At 35.9% G+C, this 16826-nt stretch overlaps 1 protein-coding gene across 1 annotated transcript; it reads left to right on the top strand.

Annotated features, from left to right (window-relative positions):
• Positions 1–523: 523 nt before the first annotated feature.
• Positions 524–15193, top strand: PPIG (peptidylprolyl isomerase G). The gene is made up of 10 exons (XM_019617182.2): positions 524–633; positions 1130–1174; positions 3130–3217; positions 4402–4431; positions 4539–4678; positions 10247–10451; positions 11465–11632; positions 12696–12780; positions 13462–13598; positions 13922–15193. Exons 1-10 carry the CDS (start codon positions 606–608, stop codon positions 15030–15032), a joined length of 2037 nt encoding a protein of 678 aa, XP_019472727.1. The 5' UTR covers positions 524–605; the 3' UTR covers positions 15033–15193.
• Positions 15194–16826: the final 1633 nt, after the last annotated feature.

The following is a 16826-nucleotide window of genomic DNA, read 5'->3' as shown; positions in this document are numbered from 1 at the left end:
TTCCCATTTTATTTTTTGGCTATGAGCTTTTATGCTACTTTAGTCCTGTAACTGAAGATCTGAGTTTCTCAGTTGCTTCTGAGCAAGGATGGTTATGTTAATCTGGCTGTTTAATTTCTGTCAATCTACGTAGGAGTCTTCTCAGCAGTAATAGTAATATGTTTTCCCCTTACATGTTTAAGCCTCTCCAGGTAGGTGGCATTCTCCATTATCTGTGTGAGCTCTCAATTTAATTCTCTGTGAATTAGTTGTGCTATGACTATATGTGATGCTGGACTGGCAGAAAAAAGTTATTATGTTATACGCTAATGTAAATAAGGATTTCTTTTGGTATAACTGTAGAAATAAAAAGTAGTTTCTGCGTTGCTTTCTTACTGGCATTACAAGTATGTATCCACCTCACAAACGAATTTTTCAGAGCTTGGTAGATAGTTTTGATTAAGCATTTAAATAACAAATTTTTGTAATGGAGATTGTACAGATACAGAGAGTCATTTTGTTTTTGTTCCCTTTCCTCTTCTTTAGGTGAAAAGGGTACAGGAAAATCCACCCAAAAGCCATTGCATTACAAAAGTTGTCTATTTCACAGGGTAGTGAAAGATTTTATGATCCAAGGCGGTGACTTCAGTGAAGGTATGATGAAAATCTTTCAAGAAAAATTTAATACTTACGCAGTAGAATATTTTGGGAGTCCTGTGTAGCATCATCAGTTTACATTAATTACGCAATTTAACTGCTTTTTTTACCTATTTTTGGCGTAAGAAACTTTACATGTAAACTTGTGTAACAAAATTACATAAATTTATATGCACGTATTCTGCTCTGTGACCTCATGTCTCAGAGCATTAAGTACTTAATTGCAAGTTATAAATATGAGGATAAAATATATCTTCTGCCGAGAAGTAAAGAAAAAAGGGAGCATATAGCAGAATGTAGGAAAACTTCCATTTTTCTCCAAGTTTGCTTCTGCTTAATGGTATTAGGAAGATGTCTTGATCTTTGCATATCTTGAAGAATAACATGAGTGACTTGGATGCAGCTATGTTGGTATTCTGCATTATGAAGCATCTTTCACGTGATGCAACTTTTTACAGTATTATAAGTTTTAACTCACATTTTTTCTTTCAAGGAAATGGCAGGGGAGGAGAATCCATTTATGGTGGCTTTTTTGAAGGTGAGAATTGTATCAGTCTGCTTTATTTTGTTGATACTGTAAGCAGTTGCCTATATATTCTGTAGTTCCAATTCTGTAACCCTGAACAACATCATTGTTTTAGTGAAGACTTTGTCTGGTACTAGAGGCCTTTTATTTTACTTCAGGTAACATTATTTTACTTTTAAAACAAGAACCTTTTTAGTTGATGAAAAATAAAATCACAAATGCTTTCATATATCAGCTTTACCAGATTCACAGTTTTAGGAAAATTTTTCAGCACAGTATTCTGTTTCTGAACATATCTTTTTTGCTTCAGTAGCTGGCTGAAAGTTGGCGATTACCTTTTTTTCCAGTCAAAAGGAGAAAACTTGACTCTATTATGCCTTTCTTGCAAATCTTACCTTTGTAAGACAGTATAAAACCCTGCTTTTCTGAATCCAAGAGGAATTTAGTATGAGGAAGCCATCCATTTTTTCACAGTACTGGTTCTCCTTCAATCATCGATGCATAAGAACTTTTCTCTCTAGTGTGCTTCTCAGCCTGTGTTTATCAGGAGTGTACTGGAGCATCTCTGTTTCTTGGAGCAGTTTCATATTACACCTAAACCTACGTGATGGCTAGCCACCACTGACAGGGCAGGTTATCCTTCCTGCCACTTTTAATGTTGGACCTCGTCTGAGCTTGCAGCAAGGCATCAAAAGAATGATTCACTGTAGAGGCAGGCTGCAATTTTATATCAGACGTTGTGTTGAATGAACAGTTTGCAATTGCCAAAAGGAGGAGGTCATACCTTGCATTGGCCCTCATGTGTATCATACTGCAAACTCGCTGCATGCTAGAATGTCTGAAGAGTGTTAAAGCAAAAAATGTGCTTGTTTCCCTATTGGTGAGTGGATTTCATTTAATACATAGGCAAGAATGAGAACCAGAAAAAGTGAGAGAAGTGGGAGAAGAGAACTTCTACTTTCTGGCAGTTGCAAGGTGTTTTTTCAACTTGGTCACAGTGTGAAATTGAATCTCTGGAAAGTATTGCTTGTGTGGCATCTTTAACCAACCCACTGTATGATTAGATAGACACTCAGTGTTCTGCAACACTGCAGTTATACAGGTGGCCATATAGAGTACGTGAGACTGTCCCTATTACTGGCTGTTACACTGTATGATGGGATTACATATGGATTACATACTTTTCTTTTTTGTTAATGCTGGCTCCTGCCCTTTGTATTTAAGGAGTACTGAGCAAATTTCATCTGTATAGTTTGGATCCCCAAGCAACTTTTATGCTGTTTTGTGGAAGGAGGAAGACAGGCTGCTCTCTTACAGGTGTCTTAAATGAGGAATGGTGATTACTTCATACAATTTCATTGAGATTCAATCTAAACTGTCAAAGTGATGTGCTTATTAGAAGAAAAAGCTTCATTCAAGTTGAACTTATTTTCTTAATGACTGGCTTATTAAGATCATTTGTGTAGATGACAGAGAAACAGAAGCATTTTGTTATTGCTATCAAACTGACTATCCTTGTGTACTAAGCAATAAAAAATAAAATGCTTTCTGGAAGAAACAGGGTTTCTTAATAGTGCATAACTGAAGACTTTTTTTTTTTTTATTCCAAAGACGTAGTGACCAGCACGTGAGGAATAAAAATAACTCATTATTTTCAGTTGTTGCTCTATTAATGTTGATAGCAAGAAAATAAAGCAAATCTCTTAAAAGAAAATTCCATTTTCCATTTTTAGTTTTTCTCAGACTGTAAGCTATTAATTCATATTTCCCCTTCTTAAATTACATTATTTAGAATAAAAAGAATAATGTATTTGAAAAAATAGCTTTTGTCTTGAATTGAGTTTTAATACAACTTTTTACAGATGTGACTCGTAAATTTATTTAACATGAATGAGTTTACTTAGAGTAGAGCATTCATCTAAGCATATGCAGTATGTATATGAAGTAATTGAAAATACTTGTTTCAGATGAAAGCTTTGCTGTAAAGCACAACAAAGAATTTCTTCTTTCAATGGCCAACCGAGGAAAGGATACAAATGGTTCACAGTTCTTTATGTAAGTATTGAACTGTTCTGGAATGTGTGATTTGCTGTTTTGTAAGCTGTAAAGACTATTTTTGAGTTTACATGGGAGGTAGTCTACAATATATAAAAGTCGATGCCTCTTTAGGAAGTTACATGGAAATAGCCATTTTCCTACTGAGCTCTTCAGGGAAAGGTTTTATCACTCTGCTGTTTGGTGCTTATTGTCTACCTAAAGGACCTTTTGGTCCTCTTTAGTAGCTGTCTTCTAACTCCAGCAATAGCTTAAGTTTGTTAGCTCCCTGTAGAGCTTTTTCACTTTTTTCTAGTATATGTTGTCTGGAAGGAAGCAAAAAAGTTCCAGGGGTTCTCTAGCTCAAAGGAACAGAAGAGTTTTCTGTCACAGGATAATTTCTCAATGCAGTCTCATTTATAGCTCTATCTAAAGCTTAAACCTCTGACATGCATCTGGATTACATGCTTCTTTAATTTAGCTATAGAAGTAAATACTTGAAATTAATCAGTCTTATCCATGTCTCATTACCATAATTAATATGGTAAGGTGTGCTTGTGATTTATCATTAAACCATTATTTTGGAATATTTGGGTGATTGTTGCTGTATTTGGCTCAGGTTTGGTGGGTTTTTTTGTTTGTTTGTTTGTTTGTTTTTGCCATGCCTGACATGTATGCCTTAGTAATTCTAATACAGGGAAAGGCTATCAGCTGTTCAGTTGTCTGTAGGTGTAGAGAGTCAGTGCTACTTCTGATGTCAAATACTCTGTACATACAGATTTTTTTTTCCTTTGCTGTTTATTTTCCCGTAAGTTTGTTGTTGTTTTTTTTGTTTGTTTGTTTTGTTTGTTTGTTTTTTCCAGTTTTGCTCTTCTGAGACAGTTGCCTTAATTTTTATTTCTGTTCCTGGTAGTATTCCTGTAATTTAAGAAATACAGTTCTTAATACTTTTTTAAACAAGGATGCGTCTAAAAATTTATCACAAATTGTTCAATAAGATGTGGTAAGGGATTGAATAGGTAGTTTGTATAAATCATACAATGTTTTTAACTGCATACAAACTTAGAATAATATATATTTGGTTGTATTCAGTTTTATTAATTCTGTAACTTTCATCATCTGTGTACATGCTTCAAATGTTGTCTACTTTCCACTAAAATTGATTTCTGTTTTCCTCTTTAAATCGCACCCACTGGAAACAACAGAACTACTAAACCTACACCTCACTTAGATGGGTAAGTATCTGTTACTTTCTTATACTTTTTTGGGATCTTCTGCTTTTTGGGATTTTCTGCCTTAAAAATTAAATATTAGAATTCTTACTTTTGCTTAAATTCTTCAGACATCATGTTGTTTTTGGACAAGTCATCTCAGGTCAAGAAGTTGTGAGAGAAATAGAAAACCAGAAAACAGATGCATCTAGTAAACCATATGCTGAAGTACGCATACTGAGTTGCGGGGAGTTGATTCCAAAATCCAAAGGTATGCTTTGACTATGTAAACTGTGCTATTGTATTGCTAATTTTCCTGTTGGTAGACACTAAAATAAGTAGAGACTTTCTTGCTAATGTTATGGAGGTACAATCAGAAAGAATTAAGTAACATTGCAGTACAATTTGTCTCTGAAAAAACATAGCTGGTTTTGGTGCAGAAGATGTTTTCTCTGCTAGGTCAGCCTTAGTACAAAACTGGTAAGCACTTGTCCTAAAGATGTTGTGTTAGGTGCAGTAACAGTCTGACTATCTTCAATAACTGTGTCTTTTTCTGAATTAAATTGAAGTTTCAAGTAAGTCTCCACAACAGGCATGTAGAGTAGGAAAGCCTGGAAGTAGGAAGTTTCCCTTTAGCACATATCCTTGTTAAATAGCTATAAACTGTATTCATAAGCTGGAATGGGACAGAATCTGTCTTTGCTCTCCTGTTCCAGAGTTGAACGTGGTATTGGAGACTGGATTCTGGTTCTCTTAAAAAATAAGTATCAATCTAAGATTCTGCTATCAATAGAAAATCTCAGTAAATGAGACTCATGATACGTGTTCAGTAGGAATTCTAATAGGGATTGTCATCGTTTTTCTTTCTCAGCACCTTCTGGTGATAAGTACTGTGAAGGGTTGCACTAAGGGTTTTGAGGCATGAGACAAGGCTCATTGTATGTTTGGCCTATAGAAAATGTAGCCATTCAAACTTGAGCTTCTTGGTTGTTTTGTTTTCCTTATAGTAGTTCTCTGGTTACATGTTGTGGAATCGATGTGTGTCCTGAAGTGATGTTTTAAATCTCTCAGAATTCCAAGTAGTGGCTTGTGACTTCTCAAAAGCTCTGCAACTTCTTAAATTAACCCATGAGTTGTCCTGCATTAGAACATTGTTCTTATATTTTTGGACAGAATAGTGCTGTATTGGTTGGAAAATGAAGAGGTAGGACTACAAACGTAAAATGGATGGAACTAGTGGGTTCCACTAGTTTCCCATGCTCTATGTATTCCTTGGTTAGCCAAACTTTTTTTTTAAAGTCACTCGAAAAATCTTGAATTTGAATGACTAGATGGAAGTCGTAGTTTCAGTTGCACAGACTTATAGCTGTTAGACAGGCTTTTAAAGTACTCATTGAAGGAACAGGGGAAAAAAGTGCATTTTTTTCCTTTAGCTTTTCTGGAGAGATCTGACTGGTCCTGCTTGTTTGTCTGCATTGTACCTCTTTGGATTGGTACTGCTAGGATCCTGGAGGCTCTGCTCCCTGTAGCTGGTCTGTTGTGCCATGGAGAGAGGTTGCTGCCAGAGTGATGGGGAAGACCACTCAACTGACCATAAGGCACAGTACTAAATAATAGTGGGCAGCAGGAGTATTTAGGAATCAGCAATATTCAGCCCTGCCCTCTGTCTTCCCAGTCTTAGTGCCTGAGTGCAGGGAAGAGTATGGCACTAATGCAGAGCCAGCCTGATGAAGGTGCTACTTTCCAGAATGCTCGTGGTGATTGGAGAATCCCTCTATTGAAAGGGAAAGGTTTTCTGTATGATCTACAGAGGGAAGTCCACCACTACTGAGAGAGGTGATGGTATGACTGTAATTTGCTAAATGCATAATATGAAGCAACTGAGCCTGAGGCAGCAGAAATTGAAGGAAGTCTTTGTCAGCCAGACATCAGCCAAGCTGCTGTCCAAAGTTGAGAAGTAGGAGAAACCCCGATACCTGTGAGTATAAGGAAGAAGCCAGAGGAAAGGAGCAGTTTTTGGGAGGTGAGTAGCAGCACGGAAGATGATCAATTGAATCATCTAAGAGTGAAAGAAAGTATTTGTAGCACATTACAGCAATAGCAGGTGAAAATGAACTGATGCTGTGAAATATGAAGCAGTTACCAGAGGAGTTGGCTTTTGGGAATTTGTTATCTAGGGCAAAGGAACAAGGAGATTGACAGTAAGGGAAGTATAATAGTGGTGAATTTATGTGGGAGGTTATGTTATGATAGCAAAGGAGGCTTAAATTAAGATCTATTTTATAGGCTTGTCTGATAGGCAACACAAAGGAATTGGGTAAGTCTGTATGGAGGGAAAACTGCACTAATGTTTCTTGAGTTTGCCTGGGAAGCCAGGATGGCACTACTAGGAGGAATCACAGTTAGAAGCTAGGTGTGTGATTTGGATGTTTTTTGGAAGCTGAGGAAAAATTTTGTGCTATCGTCATGAGTATTGGGATGAAGCATATTATGAAGGAAGCAAATGGAAGCATTCATAGAGAAGAACTGGACTGTTTAGGGATGAGAAGATGGTCACCTGAGTGAATTAACTTACTGGACACTATGTGAATTGAATAATTAAAGATCACAGTTGAATTACAGTGTTGCAGAGGCTTAGAACAGAAGCTTTCTCTTGGGTTTAGAGGTTGACCGCCTAGAAAAGTGGGATGTTTGTAGGCTTTTCCCTATTTTTATTATTTGAAGTGGAAAGGTGATTTAGTGAATGAGAAAAAGCTAAATTATAGAGGAAGAATCTCTTTGGCCAACTGGTATTTTTAAAAAATCTTAAAATGTAAGGGAAACTTCTAGAGGCTGTTTTTAAAACAAACAAAAAAGCCACAACAAACTTAAGGAAACCTACTGTTGTGTCAGTGTTTTCTAGGGTCATTACAGACTAGATGAGCTACTGTGGTAACAAAAATGGCTTGCAAGTTGGACAGTATTTGTTGGGAGCTTTTAATGAAGATTTTTCATGGAAAAAGGGCTTTTTTTAGAGGATTCTGCGGACTACATTGCTAGGTTTGTTTCATGATCTTCACTGATGTTGAACACATTCCTAAAGAATCACTGCTGGTAAACGCGTGCCTTCTGCTGCTTAAAAGGATTATGGCTGCCTTCCTCATTCATCAGAGGACAATTTTGTAATTCAATTGTTCTATCACTTCAGTTAGTACCTTTATTTTTCCCTGTAAAAATTTGGAAGTGATGATGCAGAGTTATGCATTTAGAAATCATGGATTGTCAATGAAAAACATTTAGAAAGCAGTGATTCTGATAAATCATGTTTGTCCGGACTTCTGCTTTGTCTCCTTTCTTGCTTCTTTTCTTGTCCCTCCAACCCCTAGATACTCACTTCTTCCATAAGCTCTTTGCATAGCATTGGTATGCCTCTTTCTACCAGCTGGTGGCTCTTAACAGTTGTAGCTTCACAGTTTTCTATTTTGTGAATTTATTTTTATTTTTTAAGTGAACTGACCATTGGGTACAAACTGTGTGTTCTGGTTTTGACAAGTTCATAATGAAGCTAGAGATTGAAGCTGTAAATTATGAAATGAGATCATCTGTTCTGACCTTTGTGCCTGTGACTGTTTCTGGCCAGGTCATTTGTTTGTTTCAGTCCAGGAGTCTGATACCACACGTCTAACTAAGAGTTGCTACATTTCATAACAAACTGAAATGTGGGGAGTGCTAGATTGTATTGTGCAGTGTGATCATGTAATTCATGAAGTGTAGTGAATATATGTTACAGTGAATGGAGTAGGAAGTAAGGCATCTATTTCAGATGTGACCGTAAGATGAAACCTAGTCCTGAAGTTAATGATCTGGAACAGTTGAACTGTAAATAGAAGTCTGTTTCCTTCTCACTTCATGACCTTCATGCTGCAGGAGTGGCTTTGTTTGTGGTTTTGATCTTTAGTTGACCAGAACCATGCTGGTTCTGTATTCAAAATAGTATTTGCTCATGGACAGAGTGAGCGAGTTGTCATCACAGAGTACATAGGTTGCTCCTACGTGGAGGTAGTGCCTCCTATTTATCTTCTGAAATGTGCTGGCTCTCATGTGCATTAGGAACCATATAGAGTTGGCATAGTACATTTCCACTTAATTTTCTACTTGAAGGCATATCCAGTTACATCCAACTTGCAAGAGGCAATGTGAAGTTCCTACAGCGCATGGTTTATCAAAAAGAACCTACCTGAACCACAACTAGAATCATGTTTTGGTTGGCCAACTATGGATCTGTCCTTTCTGATTTTACAGTGTTAGTCCAAATGAGAATCATTGTTTCTCATGAAAAGTTGGTGGGAAGTGCTAGCCAATTACTACAAATAATGCATAGCAAGGCAGAAATTGATTTACTGTTTTTATTTTTACCAACTGAACAGTAGATTGAATGCAATTTTGTTGCTTTTGATAATCTCTGACAAATTGCTGCCTTCTAAGTTGTTGTTTTGGAAAAATGAGGTTAAGCAATTTGAGGTTGTCAAATTGGAGAATTTATATATTGCAGTCATGTGATTGATGTTACTGATGCCTACTACTGCTTCTCACAAGTGTCAGTCAACTTGATAATATCTGCAAAGCAGCTGGAGATCCTAATATTGATAATTCCAAAATCAGTGTGCTATTCCATGAAATAGCTGCTTGGTTTTTCCAAAGGGCAGTTTCCACATCTACTCTTCATAGAAGTGTTTCTTCTGCCTCAGGTTCTTTAAGTGAATGTTACTGTTTGTTTTTTTTAATCTTCAGATCTCTATCCATGCTTATGTAGAAACAATTACTTTTTTTGTGTGTGTAATTGCTTAATGGTGAAGATTAATTTTTTTTTGTCTGCACTGATACTGTGTTGTGTGGTTAGTGATAGTCTTTGCAATTTATAGGAGCCATGTCAAATAAGATTTGATACTAATTAAAAAATTTAACTATGATTATACAGAAACAACGAGTGTGCCGTTCTTTCAATAGAACTTTTAATTTTGTGGATAATAGCTTGATAGGAATTTCTTAATGCATTAGAGAGTATCCATGCTATTTAATTAATTTACCTGAAGTGTGTAGTGGTTAAGTAGGTCTGAGTTCCATTAGAGGGGATGAAAAGATGTGTTACTTCCTATTGGACTACTGTCAGATGGATAATAAATTTCTGATTTGCAGCTTCAGTAGACACATGAGAAATGATGATGAACATAATTAAGGACTAGCCTGCTCTTTAGTGAGGTTCTTTTTCATACCAGATAAGCAGTTTGTGTCTTTGTGTAGGAAAACACTATGAGCTAAAGGAGTAGAGCTGTTCTCTGAGCATTATTTCACGTAGTAGCAAAATTAGTAATCTGAGTCTACCCTCTGTTGGGCTAACTTCAAAGGACTTAGTGTACAGTTTATTTTCTTTTTGTAAACTTCTCTCATTTGTGGTTTGAGTATCGTTTACATGATGTCAGATTACATTGAAAGTCAAATAATTTTATAAATTTTACTAAATTAATTTTTAAGAATACTGCATATATAGCTTATGTTATATAAAATGTCATCGCAAAACATGCACAATTACACAATTCTTGACAGTACAAGTTTAGTATTTTAGATCTTCTTTATGAAAACAAAATATTTTAAATTCCTTAATATATTTAGAGACCTATACTGCATTTTACTTGGGAGAAACAGTCTTTTTCCCCAAAACCTTGTTTTAGAGTGTTTTGGTGAAGTGCTTTCATGACACAATTATAAGCAGCTTAGGAAATTCCTAGATAAGTTTATTTTTCTGTGGTGATTTCTAACTGTTTGATATGTAAATATATGTCTTTATTGTTCTGACTTGAAGCCAAGAAAGAAGACAAGAAAAGGCACAAGTCGTCTTCCTCATCCAGCGACTCGGAAAGTTCAAGTGATTCAGAATCGTCTTCTGATTCATCATCAGATTCTGAGAGTGCTTCAGAAGAGAAATCTAAAAAGCGAAAAAAGAAACACAAGAAGAATTCCAAGAAACATAAGAAGGAAAAGAAAAAGAGAAAGAAAAGCAAGAAAAGGTCAGTATTGAGGGTTGTTTTTTGTTTTGTTTTGTTTTTTTTCCAACATATTCCTGTGCAGTATTGTTTTCCTCTCCTGTAACAACACAAAGTACTATTCTGTAACTGGGGAAGTAGATATGTGGAAGTTTTGGAGACTGTTTTCATATATGACCTTACTTTTTCTGATTTGATGACAAAGTGCAATATCTATATGCATATGTACTGCAGCTTGTACAGGAACGAAGGAAATAGACTAAGAATTTCATATATTGGATTTGAAAAATTGCAGGAATGTTTGATTTTAAATAAGTGGTGATAATTCTGTAGAGTTCAATTTCAGTTGTATGCAGTGGGATTCCTGTACTACACATGAGTATAAGCAGAACTAAACAAAAAAATTAAGTACAGATGAATATATGTACACCATTAGTTCTGACTGATGTGCCGAAGTTTTGCAGTTTCTCTAGAATGTGATAAAACTCAAAAAGTTCTTATTTCTGAAAGTGGTGTTTCTAATCTGATAGTTCTATAATCTGTAATCTATAGTCACCACAGGTCACATTTTTCCAAGCTAATCGTAAAGTGTAAGAAACACTCATTTAGGGCCTAAGCTTTCTTTCTGTGGAATTAAGTCTATTTCACAGAATTTTATTGATTATATCAACTATTTGGGAGTTATAATAGTTTTTAGTCTGTTATATAGATGAGTGTAAAAATCTGAACTTATCATTCTTGATATATATTTATTTTAAAGCTCTGTCTAAATACAAAATAAGTGTGCAGTGTTGCATTACTGGACTACATAAAAGTATTAGTCAAAAATCTACTGCAGTGGCATGTTTCAGAGTAAGGGTGTAGGAGAAAGTTGTTTCTAAGACAGTTCTGTTTGTTCCCCAAGTTTCTGATTTTTATCAGAATTATTTGTATGCTGAATTGAGAGAATTCTGAATTATTGAAATAGATCAAATGCTTTTTTCTCATCCACATAACTTGCCTTAAGCATAAATATTTATGTTTATACAAAAATACAGTTCATCTAGTGAAAGTGAAGATGAAAACCCCGAAGCACAGCCGTTATCTACTGTCCGTCCTGAAGAAATTCCTCCTATACCTGAAAACCGGTTCCTAATGAGAAAAAGTCCTCCTAAAGCAGATGAGAAAGAAAAAGAGAGGAAAAGCAGAGAGAAGGAAAGAGAGAGGTAGTATACCTGTTTTGAGTCTGACTAGACACAGATAGTGGTATGGTTGTAATGCTGTGTTAAAACTACTGAGTTATTTCCCTATTAAACAGCTGAATGTTGTTCTTCTGAATCATTTTTTCAGTTGGCAACTGTTGATTTTGTTTTTATTTTTTTAGAGCAAAAGCTTAGTGTTTCAGTATGGTTTTTTGGTGAATGAAAAATTTTAAAATGATTGATTCAAGAAAAAGCAAATGAAATAGATGGCAATTTCATTTAGAATTCATTATAGCTGTCCAAGCTGAGTCTATATCTTAGTCTGCCCCCAAAAAAGAACTCGGCAGTCTAGTGAAATACTTTCTAGTAACCAAAACTGAAGCTTTCATGAGAAATTTTGGTTAATTAGCTAGCTGATACAGTAATATTGAAAATCTCTCTCTGCATAACAGCTTTCCAATGGAAAGTAGACCTAAAAATTAGTTTTTGTTTCCTTCGTAGCTTTCTTCTCCTTCTAACGTTCTTTCAAATAAAATCCTTTTAATATAGAGACTAGGCAAGCTTGTCTTACCTATTTTTAGGTTAAATCTGTTAAACAAACACATGAACTGTACACGTTCAGGCTTTGTCTCAAGTAGGTTACTTTTTGCCTAAGTGGAAGTTTCATATGGAAAGCTACTGCTTTGTAATTACTGAATATGCCCTTAGGAAATTACGCAAGTTCCATGAACGTTGTTTTATAACACCTGTGCCATCTCAGGTTTTAAGTTTCACAATTATGCGATGAACGATTTCATGATTGCCCATTATTGTAGCTGTTTCTGCCAGGGCTAGAAAGGTTTAAATGCAATTCAATAATTAAACTTCATCTCTTGAGTTTCTGTTATTTTACAGTAACAGGTTTAATCAGGCCTTACAAGTGAGCATCAGCTGTTCTCATGAAATGAACTGATAGCAGAGGGTTGCCGTGTATTGTTGCTGCCAGGATGCAATAGTGTCACTCAGAGCTGTGTGAGGATATGACGTTGTCTTTATCTTCTTTCCTTCCTTCTTTGATGTTACAAACAATACCGATTTTTATTTTTAGTAATCTATCGAATTCCCAGTCAACGTACCAGAGAAGGCTGCTGGTGACCAGATCTGGAAGGAAAATAAAAGGAAGAGGACCAAGGGTAAATATTTGCAATCCCTTCCTCAAAGCAAACAACGTGGTGGCACTCCATTTTCGATAGGATGGTCAATTTTGTACATTAAAAAAAAAAAGTGTGCATCATAATTGATGTAGGGGCTAAAGCTTGAAGTAGGACAACAGGGTAAATTAATTTCCTGTTTGCATACAGAATTTACTTGGAGGAGAGAGAATGTAAAACAGCAAATGCTTTAATTGCATTGCTGTAGTATTTTGTGAATTAGTGAATTGATTCAGATCAGAAAGGGACCAGAACCAGTACAATGTGAGTAGCAGGAATGCAGGGAAGGACTTCTGTTTTTGTTAACAAGGGTGAACTTGTCAGGTTGCTTCTTCTGATTTTGTACAACTGTATGCTATACCTGTAACAAATGTATTTATAATGGAAGTCTCTATCCTTCCAATTTTTAATAAAAACTTTTGAACAAAGTATGAAGTATTGTTTTAGTGTTGCTTGTCAAAGCTAAGAAGAATTTTAATTGTCAAGTCAGTTGCATTTATACTAACTAAAAACTAACAGAAGATTTCTCAAGAGTGTTTGGGTACAACTATCTGGATGGTAGGTGCTGTGGGGAATCAACCCCCAGGGATTAAAATGTTGCTTTGAATTTCATGTGCTTTGATAGCTAACTTGCACCTGGTTTTCTTTTCTTCTTCTGTCAAGCGTTACCGGACTCCTTCCAGATCCAGGTCAAGAGATCGATTCCGACGCAGTGAAACTCCTCCACATTGGAGGCAAGAAATGCAAAGAGCTCAAAGAATGAGAGTGTCTAGTGGAGAAAGATGGATAAAAGGAGACAAGTAAGATGATTTCTGTTTGGTGTATGTGCATGAAAATATGTTCATCTAAATTTTTGTATATATTAAAAGTAATACATATTTTCTTCAATTTTCAGTTATAGTTAATTCCAAGAAAACAAGACACACTGACTTAGTTATCCCATTGCTTAACTATCAGACTTTAATCATGCTCATTTGTAGTTTCCATAAAAATGTAATTATTATTATAAATTATGTAATGTGATTTTTAAGCTACAATTGTGAAGCAGCCTCAGTCCTGACTTCATTTTTCAGAGTGGAGGAGGTTCAAATTATTTTTTAATTTTTTAATTTTTTTTTCCAAGGAGTGAAATAAATGAAATCAGGAAAGATAATCAAAAAAGCCCAGGAAGAGGAAGGGAGAGAAAAACATCGGACCACAGACAAGTTTCTGAAAGTCCAAGCAGAAGAGGGGAAAAAGAGAAGAAAAAAGATCATAAATCCAGCAGTAAAGACAGGGAGATGAGAAGAAATTTGGAAAAAGATGACAAGCATAATAGAAGCAAGACCAAGAAAAGAGGCAAATCTAGAAGCCATAGTAAAAGCAGAGAGAAATCAAGAAGTAAAGAAAGAGACTCCAAACACAGCAGACATGATGAGAAGAGAAGATCAAGAAGCAAAGAGAGGGAGCGTGAGAAAGATAGAGAAAAAGAAAAGCACTATGATTCTAGAGGGAGAGATAAAGAAAGAAGTAGGAGTAAAGAGAGAAGCAGAAGGGCAGGTTCAAGAAGTAATGAACATGACCATAGGAAGAGTAAAGACAGGGAAAAACATAAGTCAAGAAGCAGAGAGCGTGAGCATGCTAGAGGAAAACATAGTTCCAGCAGTAGGACAAGGGAACGAAGCAAAAGCAGAGATAGGGGTAGAAGGGGTAGATCAAGAAGCAGAGACAGAGATCGCAGTCGAAGTAAAGAATATTCAAGGAACAGGGATAGAGAATCAAGAAGAAGACGATCAAGAAGCAGAGAAAGGAGAGGTACACCAGATAGATACAGAGGAAGAGAAAATAGGAGGAGGAGAAACTCGAGGAGCTCAGAGAGAGAGGAAAGTCAGAGCAGAAACAGAGAAAGATACTCAAATAGAGAAAGTAGAAGCTCATATAAGAGGAATGATAGTGAAAGCCAAAGGAAGAGGCATTCAAAAAGCCATGAAAGTAGCAGTCCTGAATCCAGTAAAGGTAAGAAGTCTAGTAGAGATCAAGATAGAAGTCCAGATTCAAAAAAGAGACCAAGTAGCAAAGAGAGAGAATCAAAATCGTATTCACACAGGAGTAATGAAAAGGAAAAGACCAGATCCTCAGCTGAAAAAGAAATTAACCAAAAATCAGAGAGTCAGGACAGAGATCATGCCCCTAGTAAGGATAAAAAGTCTGATCGTGAAACAAGTCCTGGAACAGATGATGACAGGCATGGATGAGTATTTGGACTTAATGTTTCCATTGTCTCAAAGTTTTAGAGACGTTTTGAGGAACGCCTTTTTTTAAGATGTGGACTTCAGTTTGGTCTTTTGATAATCTAAAACCTGGATCATTTGTACTGCTAAAGTTTTAATAAACTTGAAATGAAAAACAAATTCTACGTGTAATACAGTGTGCTGTGTTTTAAATACTTCCTTGTTTTATGGAACTTTGTTTGTTAGCAGCTAAGAAGATACTTTCTGTACCACATGTATTTTCCACCTGGTGAATTTACATTGGTGCATACAATGGCTTGTGAAAAAGCTTTTTTCACCTGTGAAAAAAGCTGCACATATACTACATGTATTCTTAAGCACAGGATAATTTTGCAAGGGGTTATCATTCCAGTGTTGGTACATTTGTAAGTCAGTAGGTACAAATCCTAGGATTTGATTTTATTTTCTGAGGAGAATGATTGACTTAGTTCACTTTGTGATTAACAGAAATTAATTCTTCTCTGTACATACATCACTGTCAGTAGTAGAATTTATTTGTGTAGTAAGCCAGTCATCTGTATTTGGGAATTCTTTCTTTGTCCTGTATTTGATTGCAGAAGAATAGGTTTTTTTGAAGTGTTTATCACTTGTTGTTTTCCCTAACCTTGCTCTTCTTGTTCCATGCTTTCATCTTTGTCTACTGTAGAAAATTCAGCCTGGGTTCAATCTGCCATGCCTCGCTTCCTAGTTAATGAATGCACAAGAAAGTGAGAATTACCAGAATTCGTAGTGGGTGTCTGCACATCTCGGAGATGGTGGTCACTGTTCAGAATAAGGAACAACCAGCAAATCCTTTATATTTTTGCTGCTTTTTAACAGTTAGAGAAAGCAGTTAAGACAGGCCCTTAAATTATTACTATTTTAAGCAAAAAATTGCTTCCCTCCTTGTGTCCTCACTTTCTAAAGACCCATCCTCAAGCATACATTCCTCAATTTAATTCCCTCCCTCTTATGCTTTCCTCTTTTGGGACTCTACCTTGTTTCTTTTTCAACACACCTTCATGAAAGAGAAGGAAATTAGTTTGGTTGCTACAGCATTGCTTACATATGTGCCATGAGCCTAGAGCTGGTATGTGATGACTATGTTGTGGGTTGAGAGATCAAATGTGGTACAAACCCCCACGTTTTTGTTAGTCCTTCAGTTCCTTCAATCTGCTTGCACCAAAGGCTGGCAAATCTTAAGGTTTCTAAGAAATCTTAAGGGCATTAATGTAAAGCCGTTTTGAAGTGTAACTATTTCAGTAGTTGATTTTTAAGGCAGATTTTCTGATTGCATGATATAACTTGTTCTTACTGTTTTTGTAATGTTTGTCAGTATTTTTGCCATATAATAACCCACTTTATTATGAGTGTGTCCACAGCAGATGAGCAGAATTGCTGAAACTTGGTTTGACGTTGTGCTCCAGACAGTTATTACTCTAAAGGAAATAACGAGTTGTTATGTCTTGAGAACAAAAGAAAATACAGGATTGTGAACAAAGTGAGGAACTCTTACTGGACAAAAACTAGAGGTGTGTAGTATCACTTCTTAGTAGAATGGTTTGTGGAGTTACTTTGGCTATTTTTTTTATTTTATTTTTAGTGTTTTAGTATGCATTTTGAATTGTTATTTAACGCAGAATTTGTAAAAATGTTTTCCAAGCCCACAGGGTGGATAACGTAACTGTATTTAAAAGGGAGTAAATTAAAGACCTGTAGTGGGCCTGTTGTGTGTATTGCCTGTCAGAACTCAGCACATCTTTGGAGCAGTTCCTTCTC

The sequence above is a fragment of the Meleagris gallopavo genome, chromosome 7 (genome assembly GCF_000146605.3).
Source record: "Meleagris gallopavo isolate NT-WF06-2002-E0010 breed Aviagen turkey brand Nicholas breeding stock chromosome 7, Turkey_5.1, whole genome shotgun sequence".
NCBI lineage: Eukaryota > Metazoa > Chordata > Aves > Galliformes > Phasianidae > Meleagris > Meleagris gallopavo.
Note: the sequence above shows the minus strand (reverse complement) of the source record. Positions and strands in the feature narration are given on the sequence as shown.

What these genes read in the sequence shown, in the direction of transcription:
- PPIG (XM_019617182.2), top strand. Translation starts at nt 606, where the DNA reads ATGATCCAAGGCGGTGACTTCAGTGAAG. An exon ending in AGGCGGTGACTTCAGTGAAG is followed by an intron (nt 634 to 1,129) that starts GTATGATGAAAA and finishes TTTTCTTTCAAG; the next exon opens with GAAATGGCAGGGGAGGAGAA. An exon ending in GTTGATTCCAAAATCCAAAG is followed by an intron (nt 4,679 to 10,246) that starts GTATGCTTTGAC and finishes TCTGACTTGAAG; the next exon opens with CCAAGAAAGAAGACAAGAAA.